General features: G+C 42.8%; 1 protein-coding gene across 6 annotated transcripts in view; it reads right to left on the reverse strand.

The window, feature by feature from the left end:
* Nucleotides 1-2,084: 2,084 nt before the first annotated feature.
* FYN (FYN proto-oncogene, Src family tyrosine kinase) overlaps nucleotides 2,085-21,660 on the reverse strand; it is a 136,460-nt gene continuing 116,884 nt past the window's right edge. For all 6 annotated transcript variants that reach the window (XM_074862314.1, XM_074862315.1, XM_074862317.1 and 3 more), the window contains 4 exons: nucleotides 21,245-21,321; nucleotides 20,988-21,141; nucleotides 12,422-12,553; nucleotides 2,085-3,696 (listed from right to left, as the gene is read on the reverse strand). In XM_074862314.1, the coding sequence (XP_074718415.1) occupies nucleotides 3,488-3,696; nucleotides 12,422-12,553; nucleotides 20,988-21,141; nucleotides 21,245-21,321 (572 nt within the window). In that variant the 3' untranslated portion in view covers nucleotides 2,085-3,487. The remainder of the gene's footprint in view (nucleotides 3,697-12,421; nucleotides 12,554-20,987; nucleotides 21,142-21,244; nucleotides 21,322-21,660) is intronic.

The raw sequence follows: 21,660 nt of genomic DNA on the forward strand, positions 1-21,660 counted from the left end.
TTATTGCAGCATTTGAGAAAAGTATGGTGCATATTAAAATAAATCTGAGCAACTTCCCACTCACCTTGAAGCTATGTGGCAAGGTCAAATACATTTAGCAATCTTCCTTCCTGGTCTGCAGGTAGTCCTTTCCAGTCTAGAGGCTTCAGGAGAAACGCTCGCACTGGAGACAGATTTTCCATTTGTGATTATTCTTGTAATTTTAGCAGTTAATCACTTTTCTATTTTGTGTTTACTTGCGGTAATTAAATCAAAACCAGAGCGTCACATAGAACTATGTCAAGCATTGTTTGCGGAAGCTAAAGAATATCATGTTACTGCCTTTGACAAACTTTGGACCTTTTTGAAGACCCACCAAGTCTCACATCATTTCCTTCTCATAGAAATACGTTAACAGGCATTAATCATACTAACCGTCCCTTTCACAGCAGCATTACATTTCTGCCTGTTGTTTTTCCTGGGACTGGTATTGGATTAAGCTCGGCCTAGAGATGCCTGGGTCATCCCAAAGAGTCTTTTCAGCTCTGGTAGGTCACCTGTTCTGGAACTTTGCTGGCACACCATGGATCAGTTTGGAGTCAGGTGGGCTGGTGGGGGGAGCGTTTGGCCAATTGTTTTTATCCGGATGGGATTTATTTAGCCTTACATTAAAAAAAATTATTGGGCAGAACAGGAGATTCTTAATCTCATAATTCTACTTTTACAATCACCACACAGCTATTTGTGGTGTATACACAGTGCTTAAGAAAAGGCTTTTATTAATTTATAGCAAAAATGCTAACAACCTTGTTTAAATTTTTGCTAATGTTTTTATTTGAGAGATTAAAAAACCCAAACAACAAAACTCCCAACATTAAGAAAAAGAAGCGGAAAAGCTACCGATGAGAAATGGTTTGGATTTGCCACTCAACAGTGGCACCAGTCTGCACACAAACCAGCTGCAGGCAGAGATGCGGCAGAGACCAACATGGTACTCATAGACCAAATGCAATACAAGGAACAGCAAACCCAAGAATCAGAAATAAAGGCCATAAAACCCCAACAACGCCCCATCTGAGTCTTACTTACAATGAGAAACATAGGCAAAACTTATGTTTTAGGCTCATCCCACATTACAGATGGAAACTGCACTTAAGTTTGTGGCATAGCAAAGGCTGCTGAGGAACCTGGCAGAATGGCCATGCTTTGCCATCGAGCACTGGGCCGAATACGTGACATTTTGGCTTCGCCAGCCCGCTGAGTTACTATGGAGTCCTCAGTTCAGTGGATGACGTTTTAAGGCAGGGGGGTAGCTGTGGGAAAAAAGAGGACCATGACTTCCTTTGTAAGTACTAAGAGGAAGCTAAAAGTCCAACAAGATTTATGACCTCTTCAGTACTCCACAGCTACAGGTACAGCAACATTGAATATATCATGTACATAACGTTACTTATAGACTCTACATGTAAAACGTTAACCAATTTATCATGGAAATCTTGTAACAAGCAACATTGCCATATAAATTCACACTTCAAGAAAGGCTAAGTGTGGAAGCCTCCATTGCAAGATTCAGTCAATGCTTTGTATAGAAAATATTAAAACAATGATAATTTGTTCTCTGAATCTCAATTCATTATTGGGTTAGTTTTCAGGAACGGAAAAAGGTTCGCTTTAGAAAATGTGTGAATATTCGGAATATGAATTCACAATGTGTTAAATAATTTTAAAAAAAGTTTCAACTGTCAGGAAGTCTTACTTGGCTGCAATATTTAAAGCAATAACAGAAATACAAGGCATAGAAAATATTTTCCTGCAACACTTGTAAAAGTATTCACGTTAAATGCAACAGAACTATTAAAAACTGCTTGTAGAACAGAGAAATGAGAGACTAGCTATGCATTCAACCATCTTCCTTACAGTTGAACTCCAGCTGTTTAAAAACATATTGACTTCATAATTTGGAAAATGATGTTCCATAGATAACTGGTCTGCATACTCCTATGAAATATGATGCCCCAAATGGCATGACACCCCTTCCTGAAAAGTTTTTATCTCATCTCCACCATTATCTCCACAGTTTAAACAAAAGAACAACTATCCAAATGTAAAATGCTCTTTTTTTTTTAATTACTAAATTAAGAAAGTTAAACAGTTTTAAAATGTAAACTTGCAAATAAACCATAACAAAATGTAATTAAGACTTTAAAATTTGCAACTCAGTATTAAAAACTCAATAGAAATAGAAAGGAATTTTTTTTTTTTTTTTGGTTAAATGTAAGTAATTCAAGGCTGGTACAGACAACTGAAAAGGTAATACTTTGTTCTGTGCATCCCCCATGAAATGTAAAGAAGTGCATAGTAATTCCACTGGAGAACTTGCAGACATAAAGAAAGTAATTTCATTAGCAGTACAGGACATTTAACACACTTATTTTACAATGGAAAAATGTTACACATAAAACAGAAAAATCCTAGTTGTATGACCAACAGTTTAGCAGGTGGACATGGCTTAAATGCTATGATTTTAAGACCATCTGAATGTGGTTACACTGTTTAATAAATCTTTTTGAAACATTTCAGTATACGTGTTTTGATACAAGAAGTCCTTGCAGTTTCAATTTTCCAGTTCAAACGGTGATGGTGTAGTTTTCTTGCTTTAAATATGTTTGTTTTAATTTCAAGAACAAATCATCACACACTTGTCAAACATTGGAAACATTACTGTAAATACAGCACATGATTCCTGAAAGAGCAAAGTTACAACCATCTACAGGTACATAATCATAAACAAAAAGTGCAATCCAATTTAAAAAAATCATGCTTGGCAAAAGCCAAAAATTAGATCACTGGCTTTCAGAATTCCACCAGTGTTTTCATGTCTTCAGTAAAATTATCGCTTTCTGGGTACTGCTGCAGCAGGAGTCATTCCATTCCAAATGAGTTTCCTCTGCAATAGCACCCATATACTGTATGTACAGGTATGTATATATATTATATATATTTTATATATAAAAAAGCAAAAAACCAAACACCTGTCCTGATTTTTTTTTTTTATTAGTTAAAACATGAAAAAAAATGTTTTAGACAAAGAGGCCACTTCTGGAAAATAATACTTTTAGTTGAATCAGGAGAAGACTAGTTAAAATCACATAGGTTTTGCGTTTTAAAAAAAGGAAAGCACTAGGATCAGTTATTGGCACTGAGTTACTATTTACAATGAACAGAGGTTTTGCAGTTTACATAACATCAATACAATGCAGTTTTGGAGTCTTTGATTAAGAAAAAGACAAGTGTTTTTCTCCTTTTCATCCAGGACATTCAGATTATTAGGACAAGTGGTCATAGGCAAGGGCTGCAGAAGTTCCCAGCTTCAGCCCCTCCTGTGCATGGCGGTGCTGGAAGATGCTGCACTCTGGAGAAGCCGATCACGGAGTTGGAAGGTGAAGGCCAAGTGGGGCAGGGCTGAGAAACACCTGGTAATTCATGACAGTGTCTGGAGACCAGGGATTTACAGGTTGTCGCCGGGCTGGTACTGGGGTTCTGTTGCAGTGAAGTAGTCTTCAAGGAAACCCTGCAAATATTCGAAAGTTGGACGCTCCTCTGGGTCTTTTTTCCAGCAGTGGATCATAAGCTCGTGCAAGGAGATGGGACAGTCCTGAGGACATGGCATCCGATAACCACGTTCTACTTGCTCCAAGACTTCACGGTTATTCATGCCTGTAAAGAGGAGACAAATCCACACTGTTAAATTACAGGAAAATTAACCCGAGTATAACTGTATCTACACTACATATGGTTTTCTTGATCATACTAGTTTCTTTTGGTTCAGGCAAGTGAAACAAAACTATGCCAATGTCCTGTTTCAGCTCTTCACCTACTGCAAGGTAACCTGGATTATTTTCTTTTTCAGTAGAGGGTTTTAGGATCCAGTGATGAGTAAAATGCAACTCCCATGGTTACCATCTTGGCTTACTCACAATCAGCGGGATTTGGCACTTTCCCTCTCCAACAACGGTAGCCGTGAAATATGGGAAATGGTTCAGGAAAATAAATGCATTACAACAAACATTATTTAAAATTCTAGAAACGAAGATGAATTTTTGAAACCCTTACACTGAGCATGGGCCTTTCCTGAAGTGCTCTGTGAGGCCATGCTGCAAAGACTTCAAGACAAACTCTGTTACTTTTAGCTGCCGGGGATGTCCAGCAGGATTCCCTTCAACATCAGTTCAGAAGCTTACTGCTGCTGCTGCTGCTCCGCACTCCCTTGATCTGTGCTGGTTAGTATTGTTTCTACCATATTTCACTGTTCCATCCCAACCCAGAAAAGAACAAAGTTGCCCAGAAGACAACTCAAATGCCAAGCAAACAGCTCCACTGCATAGCCACAGTTCTCTCTCAAAAAAGGTAAAAAGTTATATTACCATCATGCTTGTCTCTAAGAGGCAAGCCAGGCCCTTTGCTACCTTGTCTTTTCTATGCAACCCCTTCAAACCCTTGATTCCTCTGTTGAAGTGCTTTTCACCATACGTTAATTGCAGTCAATCTCAGCTTCAGTTTAAGTATCTCTTCCAGTAATTCCTTTGGCTTTTTAACAGTACCAAAGGTAAGACTGGCACCACAGGCGTGCAGAAGTATTTCAGAGAAAGAGTGCACACTGACTGCAGGCTTTGTGGCTTGCCAGCTGGCAAGCCCTGCCCCAGTCCTCTGGTGAAAAATATCTGCAACATTCACTCCCCTGACTTAGTGGGTCCTGCCAAGCAGCTCTGCAGGAGAACTACTAGGGACACTCAAGTTCCTCCATGATCAAATCTAGAAACCAGCACCTTGATGTTGTTCTTTCTGTTAGCTTACCCTCTCCCTGGCTTCCAAGACACCATCCTTCCCTGGGTCTCCTCCACTCTGTTCTTTCAGGGCGTCCTCTTTTCTTGTCCCACCTTCAGGACCCTGGGGATCATCTCTAGCTCATATTTTTGGTAAACTTATTTGTGAGAAATAATTCAACTACCTTCTTCAATACAGATTCATTTGTCTACTCTAAACCTTGACTAGTGGGAATAATATCCTTACACTGTGTAGCATTTAGGCTGGTGACTTAGCTGTATCCTTGGATTTGGTCTTTACTCATGTCATCACGTCCTGACTGTGTTTAATTCTTAAAGATGTTTTGAAAGGAGCATCCGCAAAATACAGCTTTTCCTGACCATCCACATCTAGATTCTCATCTCATGCTAGGATTACAAAACACCTTTTCCTCTTATCTTGACAGGGTAATTTCCTTCTGCTGATATCCATTTGCAGTGTCTCTGCAAGGATCATTTTCCTAGCCTGTTACTGTAACCACCCTAGCATGGTCTTGCCACTTGCTACTTGTTGCTTTCTATATAAAACACCAGATGCTTGTCTTCACTTTCGAAGCCTCTCACAGGCTGCCCCACTAGCATTTAGGGTCTCATTTGGCCAAGTCCTGGTCAAGCCACAGTTCTGGTTAGCTTACTGCAGCACCTTCGATTTTCAAACAAGCACTGATGTTCTGTTTCTTATGCTGCCTGTTGTGCATGGAGGAACCTCACCAGAAAACTGCCTCATCCTCCGACAGACCTCTCCTTACCGTTCCCTTTAGCAGTGATAATTGCAAAAAGAAAGGTTAGATTTACAGTATTTCCTAATGTGCGGACCAACACTTTACCACTGGTTTCTTGTGTTTGATTTATCACCTGCATCCACCCACTGTATTTTTGCTGTTAGATGTCATCAGTAGGAGCAAACACTCTGTACAGCACCTAAAGTGGTCTGTGGTTAGGACTCCACAGAATGATGAAAATAGAGAATAACAGTCCTCTGCAGACATCAGATTCTGCATAGAGTTAAGGTTCTCCTGTATTATTGACTCCAAACTGATGCTGTTAGGTCACACAGGCTCACAACAAACCAGAAAAACTTGCCACACACTGAACAAATGTTTGGGTGTTCCTCATTATCCAGCAAGAACATATTCAATCATATTTTACTTTTTTATTAAATTACAAAACAACACTAGTGGTCTGTTAGTCATCATCAACCCAAAGGCAGCATTAAACCAAATCTTCTGGCCTTGCTGGTTTCAAGATGCTACAAGAGAAAAACGGGCATTTTGCTCATGTTGTATTCTCAATATAAGTTTTTAAAATTTCTGTTTTGGACAAAAATCTGCACACTTTTTTCATATTTTTGTCTTCGAATCAGCTGAACTACCTCATGTTTTGAGGTAAGAACTTCTGCTGTTTTTGCTTCCCTTACATATTAAAGACTATGAAAATAAGTGTTACTAGTAACTCATCCATTGTATATACCTAAATCACAAACAAACTGCCTTCTTTGTTTTTATTTTTGCAGTACCTCTTTAAGTACAACATGACTGGGAGCAACAGCAGCAGAAAAGCTCCTTCCCAACTGATTTGTTATTCTAAGATATCAAATGTTTGGTATTTTTATTCAGTGTATTACTCAGTTGCTGCAAAGCACACTCTGAAACTCGATAATGAACTGTATGCTGGAAGAAAAACCCTGAGGAGAGAGAGAGGGGAGGAAAAACATAAACAGCTCTTCACTTCACATTTAAAAAAAAAAAAAGATAGAAAAAAGAACATAAAAGAGACATTGCTGTCTGAAATCATAGTCATTTTTTGTCCCTGGAAAATCAGTCAAGCTATGTCTTCTCATCACGGTATACTCCAGGAAAATGCCCTTCTTTTCCTTTCTCCTTCCCCCTCCCTTCCAGTAAAACTCAGATATGAAACTAAACCAAGTTCAGTTTCAAACAAGAAACCTCATGTTTCTTACTGGAATTCATACATCCAGCAAGTGCTGCAGCACCCAGGATATGCCAAAGAAATTTTGTCAGTTTTGACGTGTACTGCTCATTTAGAAAAGGAGTTTCAAATAAATTTTTTTCAAAATCGATTGGATTATTAGTCAGACTTATAAAAACAGCAGTGTTTCAGGTATACTTTTTATGGCTGAAAAGGCCTATTTATGTTTACAAACCTATTATCTATATTCACTTATCTTATCCTACAAGTTTTAATGTTTCTCTTTTGATAGTGGGAGCTTGTTGTATCTGCACTTCTAACACCACAGAGAATACTTGAGCAGTCTGTACAACTCCTCTCTCCTAATGAATACCCGAGAGTTTCAACTCTTTTAGTAAATAATAAATGAAATTCTGCTTGCAGTACGCTTCTAGACCCTTAAAAGTTTATCATAAAATCCTTAAATCTGTAGAATAAAATACTCAGCAATATTCTTCTGTAGATTACAGCTATTTCACCTGCTCGAAGAATCAGTTTTTGCTAATGATGTTTCTAGAATTACTATTTGGACCAAGAAGGAAATATCCAAATTCCAAAAGATGGCTTTTCCATTAGCTTTTTTTCCCTGAGAAGACCAAATATGAAAACCTCCCACCATCCAGCTTTATTAGTGAAACCTCCAATAACCTTAGGATTCCACAGGATATAGCTACTTTAATGCTCAGCACAATACAAATGTACTGTCCATACGTACTGAGGACAGAAACATAATGCTGCTTGACTCTTCCTAGAAAACCTGCAGTAGTAAGAGTTACTGTGACATAAAAGAGGATGTAAAGTTTCCAGTTGTGGCTAAAGAAAACACTTGAAAGTGCTTTGGAGTGCTCTGAGGAACTTGATTAGATGGAGCACAGCAGATGTGCTTTCAGACCAATGATCAAACTAATACAGACATAAATGCTTAAAGTAGGACTCAAATCAACAGCTCAGCTGCTGCCTATCCCCAGAAATGCTGTATTTCAGATTTTCCAAGAACCCAGAGCTGTGCCTCTGCTCATGTTCAAAGGTTCCTCAGACATGGACATGTTGGCCCTTCTCTAGTACAGCTGAGAATGTAAAACTGTGTAGTCCTCCAGAGGGGCTGGATCACGTTGGCACTCAGAGCATGCTCTCAAAAGAGAGTGTTACAATGGAGATAGGTTGATTTTTGGGTTTTGTTCAGTTTGATCTAGATGCAGAATTTCTAACTTTCATGGACAGCCCCAAGCAAAAGCCAGGGGAGGGCACAGGGATGGGATATGGGACTTAGGCAGGAAGATTATTCCATACACAGGCATGATAGTGCACTGAAGGGAACAGGAAAGCTGCTCCTAAAGGAAGACAACCTTTGCAGCATAATGCTGTTCTTACTGAGTAAATATGAACCTAGTTATTTCTGTGCAAAAGTAAAACCAAGTTTTAAAAATCTGTAAGTTATGACACTTCATTTAGAAATTAAGGCCTGAAAACCCCCATCAACTCCTCATCCTCAAAACACCCACAAAGCTAGGCTATTAATATCTGATTAATTTTTTTTTTAGTTTGTTAGTTTTGGTTTTGGTTTTTTAAAATAAGTTATTATTTGCTTGGTATAAGAGATGCAACTCTGAGCTACAGCATTTGTGAGAGGAGATTTCCTTCTCACAAAGAAACCCACCTGAGCTTATCTGTGCTATGTGCTGAGTATCCATCTCTCTCAACTCCTTATCTACCATCCGTGATGATGGTACACACACCTATGCTGGCTCACTGATGTGCACTTGGCCCCAACCTTGACCAGTGTACCCAACCTTGACCAGTGTACCATGCACTCTTGTGAACTTGTGGCCCAGCTTCCCCCAGGGATGCAGAGGCTGAACACAGCTCCCCAGGGGCTGCAGAGCTGCTTGGAGCCCAGACTCAAAGACCTGCCTGGCTAGAGGCAGCAATGTGGATAGCATCGTGGTGGCTGTCACACTAGACATAAAATGTAAATGGTCTTGATGTGACAAGTGCAGCAGAAAGCAGAAGAGGCAAGGTCAGAGGTACTTGTTCAGTGCAACTGAGATTTTTGCCTATCCAAAAGGCAACATGTTAAACAAAACCCCAATTCTCTGACTGCTGCTAGAGAAATGCAGCCTCCTACCCTTAAACTCCATTGAAAAACCCAAAACTAAGATCCAAGGGGAACTTGTCAAAGAAGAAGGAAACAGACACTGAAAAATGTCGACTAAGCAGACTATTTTTTAAACTTGGCTCCTCTTCTGCCCATATCTAGGTTTTACTTCCCCACTGTAATAGTGGAAACAGAACCTCAATGCCCAGAAAGACTGGAAGTTGCTTATTTCAGTCTGCTGCCTTGTGAAAAGAATGGGAACACATTAGGGAAGGCTAGGAAAAGCACTAATAAATTAGTTATCATAGCAGTCCATTATGTTCATTGACAGAGAAACAGGCTTGGTTGAAGGATGAAGATGAGGACACCTGTCAAAAAGTCAGTCTTGCTTGTAGGAGCTATAGGGTCTGGGGCAAGGCTTGATTATGAACTCTAGCCTGATCTTCATTTCTGACAGGAAAACATTCATGGCTCATGTGTCCTGCCACTGCTCCAAAATGCTTTTCCAAAACGGAGCATCAGGAGAGGAACTAGTTGAAATCTGGGGGCCAGTGAAGGCCAAGTCCTGTTCCACACAGTCTGTTCTTCTCCTATATACTGCCTGACTTCTTCTGTCCTCCTCTTTGTGTTTCTCCCTCCTACACAAGCTTAAAACAATGCCTGGTTCTCCAAGACATGAGGTACAGTGCCCTGCAGACATGGTTACCACCACAGAACTGGGATGTGTGCTATAAATAACCTCTTCAGGCACTAAGATCTTGTCAAGCAAGAGAGCAATCCCTTTGTCTGAGGGCCTCTCCCCACTCCCCCCAGCCTGCTACAAGCTGTAAGCAGGAACATCAGGACAACATACCCACAACTGTTTCAGAAACTGGGTATTACAGCAGAGCCATAGCTCCATGACCCTCTTTGTTTCAAGGCTGACCCTTTCCAGAGCTTGCAAATCCACATGCCTTGGGTGCCAAAGTGGTTGGCGGTGCCTACAAACTGCATTCTCTCACCTATAGGTTGTCTACCTGGGTGAAGAGGACTGAGTCTTGCCTCTCAGGGTTGTTGAACTCCCATCTTTTCCTCCTTGTGCAAGCCATGCTGTGATGGCAGGAGAAGCCCTGTGGGTGCATCTGAACCCCACTCCCTGTCCCAGGCAGGGATCTGAACTCATGAAGCTTTATCCTTCCAGGTGGTCCTTCCTCTCTGCAGCACGAAGCAGGGATGGATGATCATTTGTATGTCAGGGTAAAATAGAGTCTTTTCTGAGGAGCTCAGGAGGTCTTTGTCACCTTGGGAAGTCCAAGTCCTCTTTTCAACCCACATGCAAAGACAGACCCTTCTGAGAAGGCTCCAGTTTCTCTCCACCGTTGTCTCAGCCTATAAAAGCTTTCCCAGTTAGGGTCTGGGGAATGGGATCAAATTGAAATCTCTAAAGACTTTGGAAATTCAAATCTAAAATAGAGGCTGCGCTTAGGTAAAACTGACAGAGAGAGGAGTGATGGTGACCATGAGAATGGTTAAGGCCTCCTGGCTGAGCAGGGTGGGAGTCCTGGTGGGAAGGAAGGGCCCTGGTGTAGAGTTCGGGCAGTGCGTAACCAAGGCAGTACATGACCATCCAGAAAATTGCTGACTTTGTGATATGTGACACAAAAAGTTGCTTCCAGCTACTTGATGTCTTCCTAGCATGGGTGGGGGAGAGTGAGCCAGAAGGACTTTCAGTATGTGAGGGCTTTATGTGGTGAGGGATGACGGGGGAGGATGGTGCTGAGAGAGCAGAGATGCTGCTAGTTGTCTTTGATGTGCTCAAATTGCTACGTAATCAAACTATCCACATTTTCAGAACACAGACCATGCCTGAGATTCCTGTCATGGGTCCTACAAGAAGTTATATATTTCAAGCACTTAAATGCACATCCAGTGGCCTCTTTCTCCTTCAGGGAGGGAAAGGAACACTTGTGAAATGCAGATATCCTCTGCTGCCATGGCCAACACTGTGTTCAGTTACAAACTTGTGAGTTAACATAGGGTTTAGATGGTGACTTTTGCTCGGAGTAGTATTTTCCCTGTGTGTGCATACGTCTGTGCTCATGTATGTGATAGGAGAGAAGGCTAGTCACTGAGCATCTCTGCCCTACCAATGTGGAGCTCAGGGGAAAAAAAATTGCCTTAACTCTGCCCTGGCTGGCAAGAGCCCCTGTGCATCCACTCCCCTGGTAGTGACTAGGAATTTTCTCTTCCTGCAGTCCAGCGAGAAGCGTTGCCCACCCTCTGGGAGGAACACCGTGTCAGCTAAGTCTTACACATCTTCTTTCTGTCTTTGACCTTTGTACATAGTGCCATGTCTGCATTTAACCCTGAATAAACCCGGTGAAATCACGTCTCTCCCACGCCACTGCCAGTAATCCTCATGGCAACCTCTGCGCCAGCTACTGACACAGCCACTCCATGCCCTGGCAACACCCGCTCTTCTTTAACCACATGGGGAAGTGCTGGGCAGAGGGACTCATCCATCCCACAGAAACACGTCATCTCACTTTCTGCTACCTCATTCTGTTGTCACAATCACAGCTTTGCTAAGCTGCTCCCTGTTAATCATGCCAAAATTCACTGTTGATCACAAGAAGCCTTCCAGTTCCTATATTCTGCTCCCAAATAATCAGCTACTGGCTGCTAGCCACCAGCAAAGTTGAAATTCCTGGTAAAACTCTGAAAGTTTAGTTTTGCTGAGTTCAGTCTTCTGAAGTGGCATAAGATACCACAGGATAAACTGAACTCCACCCTGATGCTTCTCCTGCGCAATTTGATGTATGGATCTGACTGCTTGATCATGGCACAGATTGGAAAATCGGAACCGCTTTAGGGCACTTTCCATTAAATCAGCTGCAGTGCACACAGCCGTACTGGTGAGGATTTAGAGAATTTTTCTTGTATGAAAAGAATAAAGATGCAGCTAGATGCCCTGTTGTTAGTATCTGTGCTGATGAGAAAATGAAGGGATTAGGTTCTTTTCCACGTAGTGCACTGCTTTCACCTCACCTCTTTCCTCTTCACCTGAATGCGTACAACCTTCAGGGGGGCAACAGAATGAAAAGGTCTTTCTGCACAGGCAGATCCAATCACCTCTCCTACAAATCTTAATCCATTGGCTACTTGGCAGGGTTTCAACAAAGAGCCATGGGGCCTCCAGTTCCCCCATGCAGAGAATCTGGCCCCGCTGTGACCCTGCCATGAGCTCTGGCCTGCGCATTACAGAATTATTTTCTTTCCTTTCCATCCATCTCAAAAGCAAGGATTGAAATTTAAGAGTTTCTAAAAAAAAGATCTGGTAATACTAGACATTCAGACAGTCATCAAACCTCACAGAAAACCAGACTGACAGAATAAATTGAGTTTTCAAACTTACACAGAACTTATGCATGATAACCATCCTCCTTTGAGCCCAGTGAAAATAAATATTCCAATTTAAGCATATGGCTCACTCCCACTCCTTTCCCCAGGTGAAGCAGGGCTCAGACTGTTTTCTTACCTGGGTATGGCACTCTCCCTTTTGTTACCAGCTCTGTCAGTAGGATCCCAAAAGACCATACATCTGACTTTATTGTGAACCTTCCATACAATGCTGCTTCTGGCGCAGTCCATTTAATGGGAAACTTTGCACCTAATGAAAGAGTAAAGGAATCTTAATCAGAATAGAGACAGAATCAAAGTACCAGTTTGCAGGTGACTGTTGTGTTCTGCAACATGTGCAGGTGGGCAGAGCTGCAAGGCAAGTGTTAACAAACAGCTCCATGGAGTACGGTCAGAGAGGACAGGCGGGTGGAATATGCAGGGCAGAAAGGAAGACTTAGCAGGGAAGGGTTGGGTTTGTCCCACACCCCAAGAGAAGGCTAAGACATTTTAATTCAGGTTTGAAGTTTTATAAAAAAAAAAAGTTTTTAAAACCAATAAGCTTAATATAATAGAAATTCTTTCTCCTAGAATGTTTTAAATTAACATTTCCCTGTGATATTTGCAAGTCAAACACAGTTAGCACATATGAATAGAAGTGAGATTTATTGGAAATGTACCTCCCAGTTTCCCTGCTCAAGCTGAGGAAAATGCAAAACAAACATGGTAAAAACGTAAATTAAAAACAAACCTAATATTTCATGAGAAACATGCAAGGACTTACAAATAATATTGCCATTCGAGTTGCTTAGAGTGCAGTGATGTCAAGGCACAACTTTGGCCTGTGATTTATAACTTGACAGTGTACTTTAAGCTCCTGGCACTGAAAAGCCTGTAGTGCCTTAAATACGTGCAGTTCTAATGTGCTCATCCATCATCAGAGCTTGCAGGAGCCAGTTGTGGTATGGATGGTAAGATAACAAGCCTTTAAACACTGATTTATTTGCTTTTCCAATCATTTACTGTTTTCTTAGGGAAAATATTTTCAGTATGACTTTAAAGAAAAGTCTTGTGGTAATAATTAACTCATAGTATGTACGAAAAAATATGCAGACATTTCCCTGGTGTCTTGTATTAACATACAGGCAAAAGAGTTGCATTGCTTATTGCTGATCCCTAGTGACAAACACTCTTGAATTTGGAAACAGACTGACTTTGACTTCTCACCACCCTCTCATAAAAGTTCCCTTAGCTTTCAGAAGGAGTGTGGAAAATGTAACAACGTGGACAAATCACTCTCAGACAGTGAAGTTACGGCACTGTTTACAGTTCCCTGCTGGCGCTGTTCTGCCATCACATCCAGTGCTCAATGCCCTGTATCTTCTGCTATACTCTGCAATCTGACATGACTCAGAGTACAAAGTAAACAAGGTAATTCTCATCTCCTTACTTAGTAAAACATCAGGTGTGCTAAAATTTTTCCTGCTCTACATGTAAGGGATCCTAAGAGAGACTATTATTCAGAAACAAATATGTTTTTCTAGGGAAAACTGCAGTTGCTCAAGTAAGTCCTGCTAAATTAAAAGATGCAAGTCAAAGTTTCAAATCCCTAATACCTGAAGTCAGGAACTTAAGTCTAGTCAAGCAACAATACATCAGTGGTTAGATCTGCAAAGATGCTGGAGGATTTTTGGATGTCTATTCACTTTCAAAAAAAGCATGCCTCTTCTGTATTTTCACTAGTTGATATGCAGGCAGGAGCTAAAATTTGGGTGCTTAGCTTTGGTCTCAATCTCCCTAACTTACACTTCTTTGTGGGACCAATCTTAGTTTACAAGACTCAAAATTTAGAGAACTTCATCTTCTCTTAATAACCGCCTTGGCCATGATGTCTGAGATCTCTGCAGCAAGAGCCTGCCATCACTTCAGCCTCTGTCCTGGAAGCTGGCCCCGCTTCAGCAGCACCAGCAGGCACGTGGGGTTGGCAACCAGCTCCCCCAGCCACCAGCAGATCCTGGGGCTATACACCCCTTTCTGATCCCTGGAAAAACTGCAAGCTGCATGTATCTGGTGGTCAGATTTCCCAGGCCAACAGTGCATGGCTTTAGATGGGCTTGCACAGACATGCCATGAATATGAGGGCCAGTGTCCCTGTGCTCTCTCATATGTGCAGCTGAGAGAGTACACATACACCGTGCCAGCTGAACAAATAGCTCCCAGCTGGCCAGCAGCCTGAAGGCTTGGATGTTGGCTGGTGGTGTGTGAGATAGCCAAGCATGAGGGTTTGCTCACTCACATGTTGCACACATTTTATTCAACTTTTTTTTTTTTTTCCTTTAATCAGTTGTGTTTTTCTGAGAAGCTGAGCCAAACCTGGTCTAATTCCCTGGTGCTTCATAATCAGATCCAAAGGTAGCAACCACCTACAACTCATCTTTGGAGGAAAGAAATCTCTTCAGACTCCTTTGTGGCCAACTCCCCTGGTATTTTTGCCCTCCTCATCTACTGCCGGTATGGCACTGGGAGGTGAGTATGTGGTATGTTGAGGGACCACGGGAAGATCTGAAGCGAGGTAAGTAAGTGAGGACGGGGGAAAATTCCAGCACATCCCTTTTCCCGAGAGCTAGAGCAGTACAAACCCCACTGGACTGTGATAAGCACTGCTGGAGAAGACAAATGGTCTGTGCTGTGGATTTTCCAATGACAGGATAGCTACTCATTACATTTCTATGTTGCCCCTGCTATGGGTGATCCTCTGGATGAAATAATTAATACAAAAATCACATGTTCTGCATTTTGTGCAGTATTTCCTGAACTTTGGTTTGAAGTGATAGATGGGGAGGAGGGAAAGGCAAGTTGGCAGAGAGGTTGTTAGTAGAGCCCTGCCTCGTGGTTTTCCGGACCAGCGACATGTGCGGGAGGCTACATGGTCCAAGAAAGCCTGCAATCCAGTATGGCAGAGCCATCAGTAAGGGGAGAGGAGAGACCAGTGAGGACAGGCTGGCCACCTGCACAGCCGCAGGTACAAGGCATTCACTGCCATAACACAAAGAGATCACATACAGCCTGTGTGAATGGGGCAGGGGGGGCTGTGTGTGTCTAACAGGGATCCCCCCAAGGTGCTGCCTCCCGTCTAATGTCTGGCACTGGAGACATATGCAGTGTGCTTCTGTGAAAACACAAAAATCCCTGAACGTGTGGAGCACTGCTCCAAAGCCTCCTGATTGCTATTGCTATACGAAGCATTTGCACAGACCAGATGCTGTGCACGACTCCTGACCGACACACAGTTTCCGTGCTTATGCTCTTCTCAACACACCGATTAAAAAACCCATCCCCTCCCTCTGCCCAGGCCTCAGCAGCTTATTAAACAAGCTGACTTTGTGCTGCAAACAAATTACAGCATCAGAGCATCAGATAAAATGCATATTACTGACAAGCATGTTAATAAATCTGATAAGCCAAATTACCCCAGCTGACAAGGCAGCCCATCTCCTACTTAGAAGGCAGATTTTATATCAGTGGGGGGGATTTATCTTTTTTTTTTGCCGGAACCCATTTTATTACAAACTAGCAGGTCAGTAACTCCATGTGTACAAACCAACCGCACACCGCATTCATTAGGTCAGGATAGCCTGTCTTTGCCCCAGAGCGAGATACTAATCTGCAGCTTTTATCTCTGTCCCTTTTTTGAAACATTTCAGCCTGGGGAAAGCCTTTTTTGGGTTTCTGCACTGCTCGAAACCACATCAAGCCAGAGCTGCTCATACAATTTACTGTTAGAACAGCCAGCCCTGCCTTCTACCTCTGAGGATTTTTGTGAGCCTCATCCTTGTTCTTAGGACCTCTGCCCGGCTCTGCCCAGACATTCACACAGGTTATCTCCCAGGAGGATTTCCTTGGGAAAAATCAATCCGTGGCCCTGCTTTAATTCTTTGTCAGCTATAAGCAGGTCATGTGATGAGGAAGGAGCGGAGGGGGCTGGGATAACTGAGTGACCTTGACGTACAACTCTCAGCATGGTTTCTTCTGAGGCGAGGGAAAATCCCTCAGAGCTTTGTTTTTTCAGGTCTAAATCTCGACGAAGCAGAAACCTCTGAAATTCATGCCCCAGAGCCACTGCCAGTTTGATAATGATCCTGTTTCCAGAAATGCTACAAAGCTGTTACCTCTAGAACCTTAAAACCAAACCCAATGCAGCACCCAAAGCTCTAAGACCCAAAACCCAGGGGAATTCTTGCAATAGCGACCAGAGAACGTAGTGCAGCACCAAATTGCTCCCGAGGCTGGAAAGGGAAAGCCTCAAAAGGTAAAAATGAAGTGCTGAAGCAAGCATGTAACAGGAAACGAGTCAGCCCTGGTAGGCGATGATGAGTGCCGTGTGGGAGGGACTGCGCAATTACATTTTTTGTGCTGTGAGAACGAACATGAAATTACAAGCCTGGCAAAACATCAGCGATCAGAAGCAGGCTCCGCAGGCTGACCCCTCCCCGGGAAGTGGGGGACAAGAGGCGGAACTGCGGGTCTAGACACCCCTCTCTCCCTCTGCCTGCACGACCCCCACTTCCCCTCGCCCTTCCTCTTGACCCGGCCGTGCTCCTTCTCGCAGAGCAGATGGCATCTCTGTAGGAGCATATCAGTGATTCCTCTCTGGGACCCCGGGGGCTGGCTGTTGAGAAGCAAGAGTCCTTCCTCCTGTCTGCTCCACGGCTGGCCTGGGGAATGGCAGGTAAAGAGCAAGGACAAAGCCCTGGATATTACAGCCTGCAGCACAGTCAGTTGTGAACAAGAGAGATCTGATTAGCTTGTGAGCTGTGAGCCAAGTCCCTGCAAAAGGACTGGGGAGAGCCTAGAAGGGGGGAAAAATCCCTGCTCATTTCTAGGAAATCAAAATAAGAAGCATCACTTGTTTTTAAGCAGGGCAGGAAGGAGATATTTCTAAGTGTTAAGGAGGCAAAAATGATCTGAGAGTTTACAAACACGTACTAGAGTTCCCAAAATAGCTCTGACTTGTCTGGAAGGCATCAGAAAGATCCTTATTGTTTCATGTGTGCTTGGAGCGGCACTGCTGCAAGTGCTGCCAGTGTATGCAGTAGAAACACAGCCTGGAAAATAACTTTGCTCATTTTTTTTATTAAGGCAATTTTAAATTTGTATCAGCTGCTACTGCTTAGAATAGTAACAACTCTTCCCAAGCAACTCTGTGGAGCACTCAGCACTCTCCTCAAAAATGCCATGTGCTTGGCCAAAACTCCACAGAGCTGTGAACCAGATCAGTGTAAGGGTAGCAGAACTGCATGGGAAATCTTGTGTTGGAGGTGATGGGAAGTTTCTCTTTGTCCTGTAGGATATCAGGATTTTTAAGTCTTGCCTTACAGGACTGACACAAACGTCATCACCGATGGAAGGAAACAAGACCGAATGCCTGACGCTGGCCGGGGGGGAAAATGTTGCAACAGCAACAGCCAAAAGAAGCAAGACCCAGTGGTGCAGGCTGCAATACAGTCCACCAGTGTAGCCTTTAAAATGGGCGTCACTTTAACAGGCATGTTTTTCCCCTTTGATTACTCACTTCCTCTAAAAGCAAGAGGAGCCAAATACTCATTACAAGCCAAGAACTTTTTTTGCATTATTTAATGGCAGTGTATAGCTGCTAGTCACACACTTTAAATCATTAGTGGCATGACCATCTCTTTCCTTCCTGACGATTGCTGAGAAATGGCAGTGCAGACAACGAACCACTTTTTATTTACCTCTCATAAATCAGGAACAGTCAGGCCTCCTTTGTTCAAACCAAAAAGAAAATAAACCGGTCAGTAAAACGTTACCACCAGGCTTGGTAATACCCACACAGGTTCAGGAATCCTGCACTCTAGCCTGCTGGGTCTCAAAGCATCCCCATCTGTTTCCTTTCAACATATTTAATCGGAGACAAAAGTGACAGTGGGGGAAGGGAGTAGAAGATCAAGCAAGGCTGGAGAAAAGCACCTCTTCCCCACGCCAACAATGAGCTCTGTATTAACACACTTAAGCCAAGAGAAGGACGACTGCTGAGGAGTGACCAGAAGCTTTAATCTTCAGATTTTGTAAGGCAAAACATTTCCTTTCTCCCACAGGAGCTGCCAGTCTGGAGCGCGCCCCGTCCCCCTCCCCTCTGCTGGCCAGGCTCTCCTTCTGTGTCAAAATTCCCACTGAAGCAGTAGTCAGCTAGATAAACAGAGCAGTCCCCAGATGCATCCCCTTAGAGGCTGAAGTAATAGGTCATGGGAAACAAGCAGAGGCAACCATTTCCTTCTGATACTGTGGTCTCCACCAAGCAATGCTCAAACTGAAGTTTAACTAAACAAACCAGGACTGAATCCCACTTGAAGAAAAATTCCAGTGGCACATTAGAAGCCATGTCTCTTCCTCAGTAAATTAAAGGTCCTAGGCTCACCCTGGCTGCCCGACTGGCTTGAAATCCAGGTTAATTGCAATGAAATGTAAATTGAGAGTGTGCTGCTTGGTCAAAAATGTGCCCCTCCCTAGAACAAGCTACCACTTAAGAAAGGGTCAAAATAACATTACTGAAAGTAGGAAAACCTTTCTACAAGATGCCTGTGATTACAGCTCTTTGGGTCTCTCTTCTAAGGAATTCTGTAGTTCTGAAGGATTTAAGCCTGACCCTGTGGTCAGAGGAAGGAAGTATTGTCCATTGCCCTGAACTATGGGAAGGATGGGTGTCTTCTCCATACCGGTACCGTGAGATGAAGCCAGGCAAACACAACTCAGATCTCCGGATCATCAGCAATGCAGGTTAAAAGCCAAATACTTCTCCCTTCCCAGTCACTTTTTCCACAATACAAGTGATTTCTGCCATGGAAAAAGTGCAGGAGATAGCAATGACTACACTTCCTCTCTCTGCCAGTCCCAGTGTGAGGCTTTTCTCAGCTCAAAGTTTTCCCACTCAAAATCCAGTAATTTTCATTGTCTTAAAAAAATCAAAGCTTGTCCCCAACATCAGTCAGACAGGTTTTCACAGCTTTCTAACATGTGAAGAGGGCAAAACTATTCTGAGGGATTTAAACCAGGAAGCAAACAGGTCATCACAGGATTTCCTAGGGATCAGGAGCCTGAAGAGATCTGGCCAGAAGTAGGTCACATACTTGTCTATTAAACCAAATAATTAGTCATGTCAAACTATACGTTGGGTGGTTTCCAAAGTGAACAAAAGACATGGCAGTAAAACAGACAGAAAGAGAGATAATACAGGACACTGTTTCAAAGCCATTTTGCAGACTGGATCTGGCTGCCTCGTGCAAGGAAAACTCTTCTCATTTTACACAGGGGAAGGGCAAGCAGGCAGCTTTCTGTCTACCAGAGTCTGCAGACACTCTTATTACTCTGGAGAGAATGACACGAGGCTATTTTTTCTAGTCAGGAACAATTCCCACCCTCAGGCTGAAATCAGTAGTTGTTAACTCTGCATGAGTACCTACCATGGGTTCTTCAAGGGCACCCCCAAAATATTCAAGCCTCGCTGTTCAAATCTGAAGCAAGTACCTTTTAGGGTGGACACAGCCTGTGGTCCACATCCCTGCGACTAGGTACTGCTGACAGCAGTTCAGAGGGGTGTGAATGGCATGAGAGCTGCTGCTACCAGGCCAAGACAAGGCATGCTGGAAGCTCTCTGGCTCCTTCTGTCAACACTTGAAAGTTACAGAAAGAGGTTAGCTCTTTCCTAAGAATTAATGGTAAAATCCATGCTGAAACAGGGACTTCTGGTCAAGAAAAAAACCTCACAACAGGAAGGGGTAAATGCAGGTTATGAGGTACTTAACCGACCTGTGCTTTCTGACGACATACAACAGGGTTTAATGGGACACTCCTCAGCTTTGGCACTGAAATGGATGAAGCGGTATTTACCGACAGATATTGAGCAAGCACTACCAATGTACTGCCAACAGAAAGAGAACAAAACTGTAGCTCTGCAAACTTGGATCAACATCTGACAACTAAGCATGACTTGTAAAGAATGACTAACTACAAAGAGACTGTGTCATGGCTCAGTCTGAACACACACATGCTGTTTAAAAAAAGCTACAATACTCTTTGATACTTTTTTATAGTGTATCAGTGGTCGGCTGTGCCCAGCACTCTGTGTGGCACTGGAAACTGGCTTTCCTATTAAAGTAACTTTTTAAGTTCCCAAGGAAAACACAGTGGTCAGAGAGACAGCTCCACTGCATAGAGACACGATTCTTTGACCCGTTTGAAATGAAGAAAATAAGAATAGTGCAACAATGTTGATAGCGGTAGCACAGCAATGTTGACAGTGGTTAGTAAATACTAGAAGGCACACTATGAAAGGAATAGCTTACATAGGCTCTTCTGGATTACCCCATTCAGGCTTTCAAGGCTGGTAATTAAAGTACCCTCTTTGTTATGGCACCATGAGGATCTTGTCTTTACTGTCACTTCACCCACCCGTGCTCTCACTCATCATCTTTGTTTCATTTTGGTCATTTTTAAAAGGGAAGACAAGTAAATAAAATGATCTCTTTAGGACATGCCTCCAGCAGTGACGTTATGGGCTAGGAGTTAATATGAGTTCAGGATTTACTGAAAGCAACCCCAAAGCATATGAGAGAGAGCTTTTCAAAGCCATGTACCACTCTTCCCGTCACAAGGATGTGCTACAGTGCTACGCCTGCCGCTGTATCTACCTTGTCTGGCAGTATATTCGTTGTCTTCAATCAGTCTTGCCAATCCAAAGTCGGCAATCTTGCATATTAGGCCATTCCCCACCAGAATGTTTGCAGACCGCAGATCTCTGTGTATGTAATTCATTCGCTCAATGTATGCCATTCCTGCAGCCACCTGCGAGAAGCATGCAACACAATCGGTGCATTTTAAAACAAACTCAGACATACATGAGCTATAAAACATATACACCTAAGTACTCAATACTCTGAAGACAGACCTGGGCTGCCATGTCCACCAAATTCGGTAACTTCAAAGCTCTTCCTTCTCCATCTTTTAAGAAATCTAGCAAACTCCCTGCAAATGCAAAGTTGACACAACAGACAGATGTTAGGGAAACAATGGCTATTCATCAGGATGGAGGTGCAGCAATATGTGCAATATTAAAGACAGCAGTGTTTTGAGTTCGAGTGGACAGTTTCAAAAAACCCACACCATATCTTAGAATTCTCCTGTTATACTTGTTTCACTTTTCTTTAAGGTTGGCTCGCAGAAGAATACGTCACTAGTCCAAAGAGAGTTTCAGGGAAAAGAAACATTGTTTTTAATTTTCCTGACCATTACTGAGAAAGCTGATCTTTCTTAACTTTTCCAGTGCTCTTTGAAACTACATACCTGCTGCTCTCTAAAGGCCCC

This window comes from Strix uralensis, chromosome 3 (genome assembly GCF_047716275.1).
Source record: "Strix uralensis isolate ZFMK-TIS-50842 chromosome 3, bStrUra1, whole genome shotgun sequence".
Lineage (NCBI taxonomy): Eukaryota > Metazoa > Chordata > Aves > Strigiformes > Strigidae > Strix > Strix uralensis.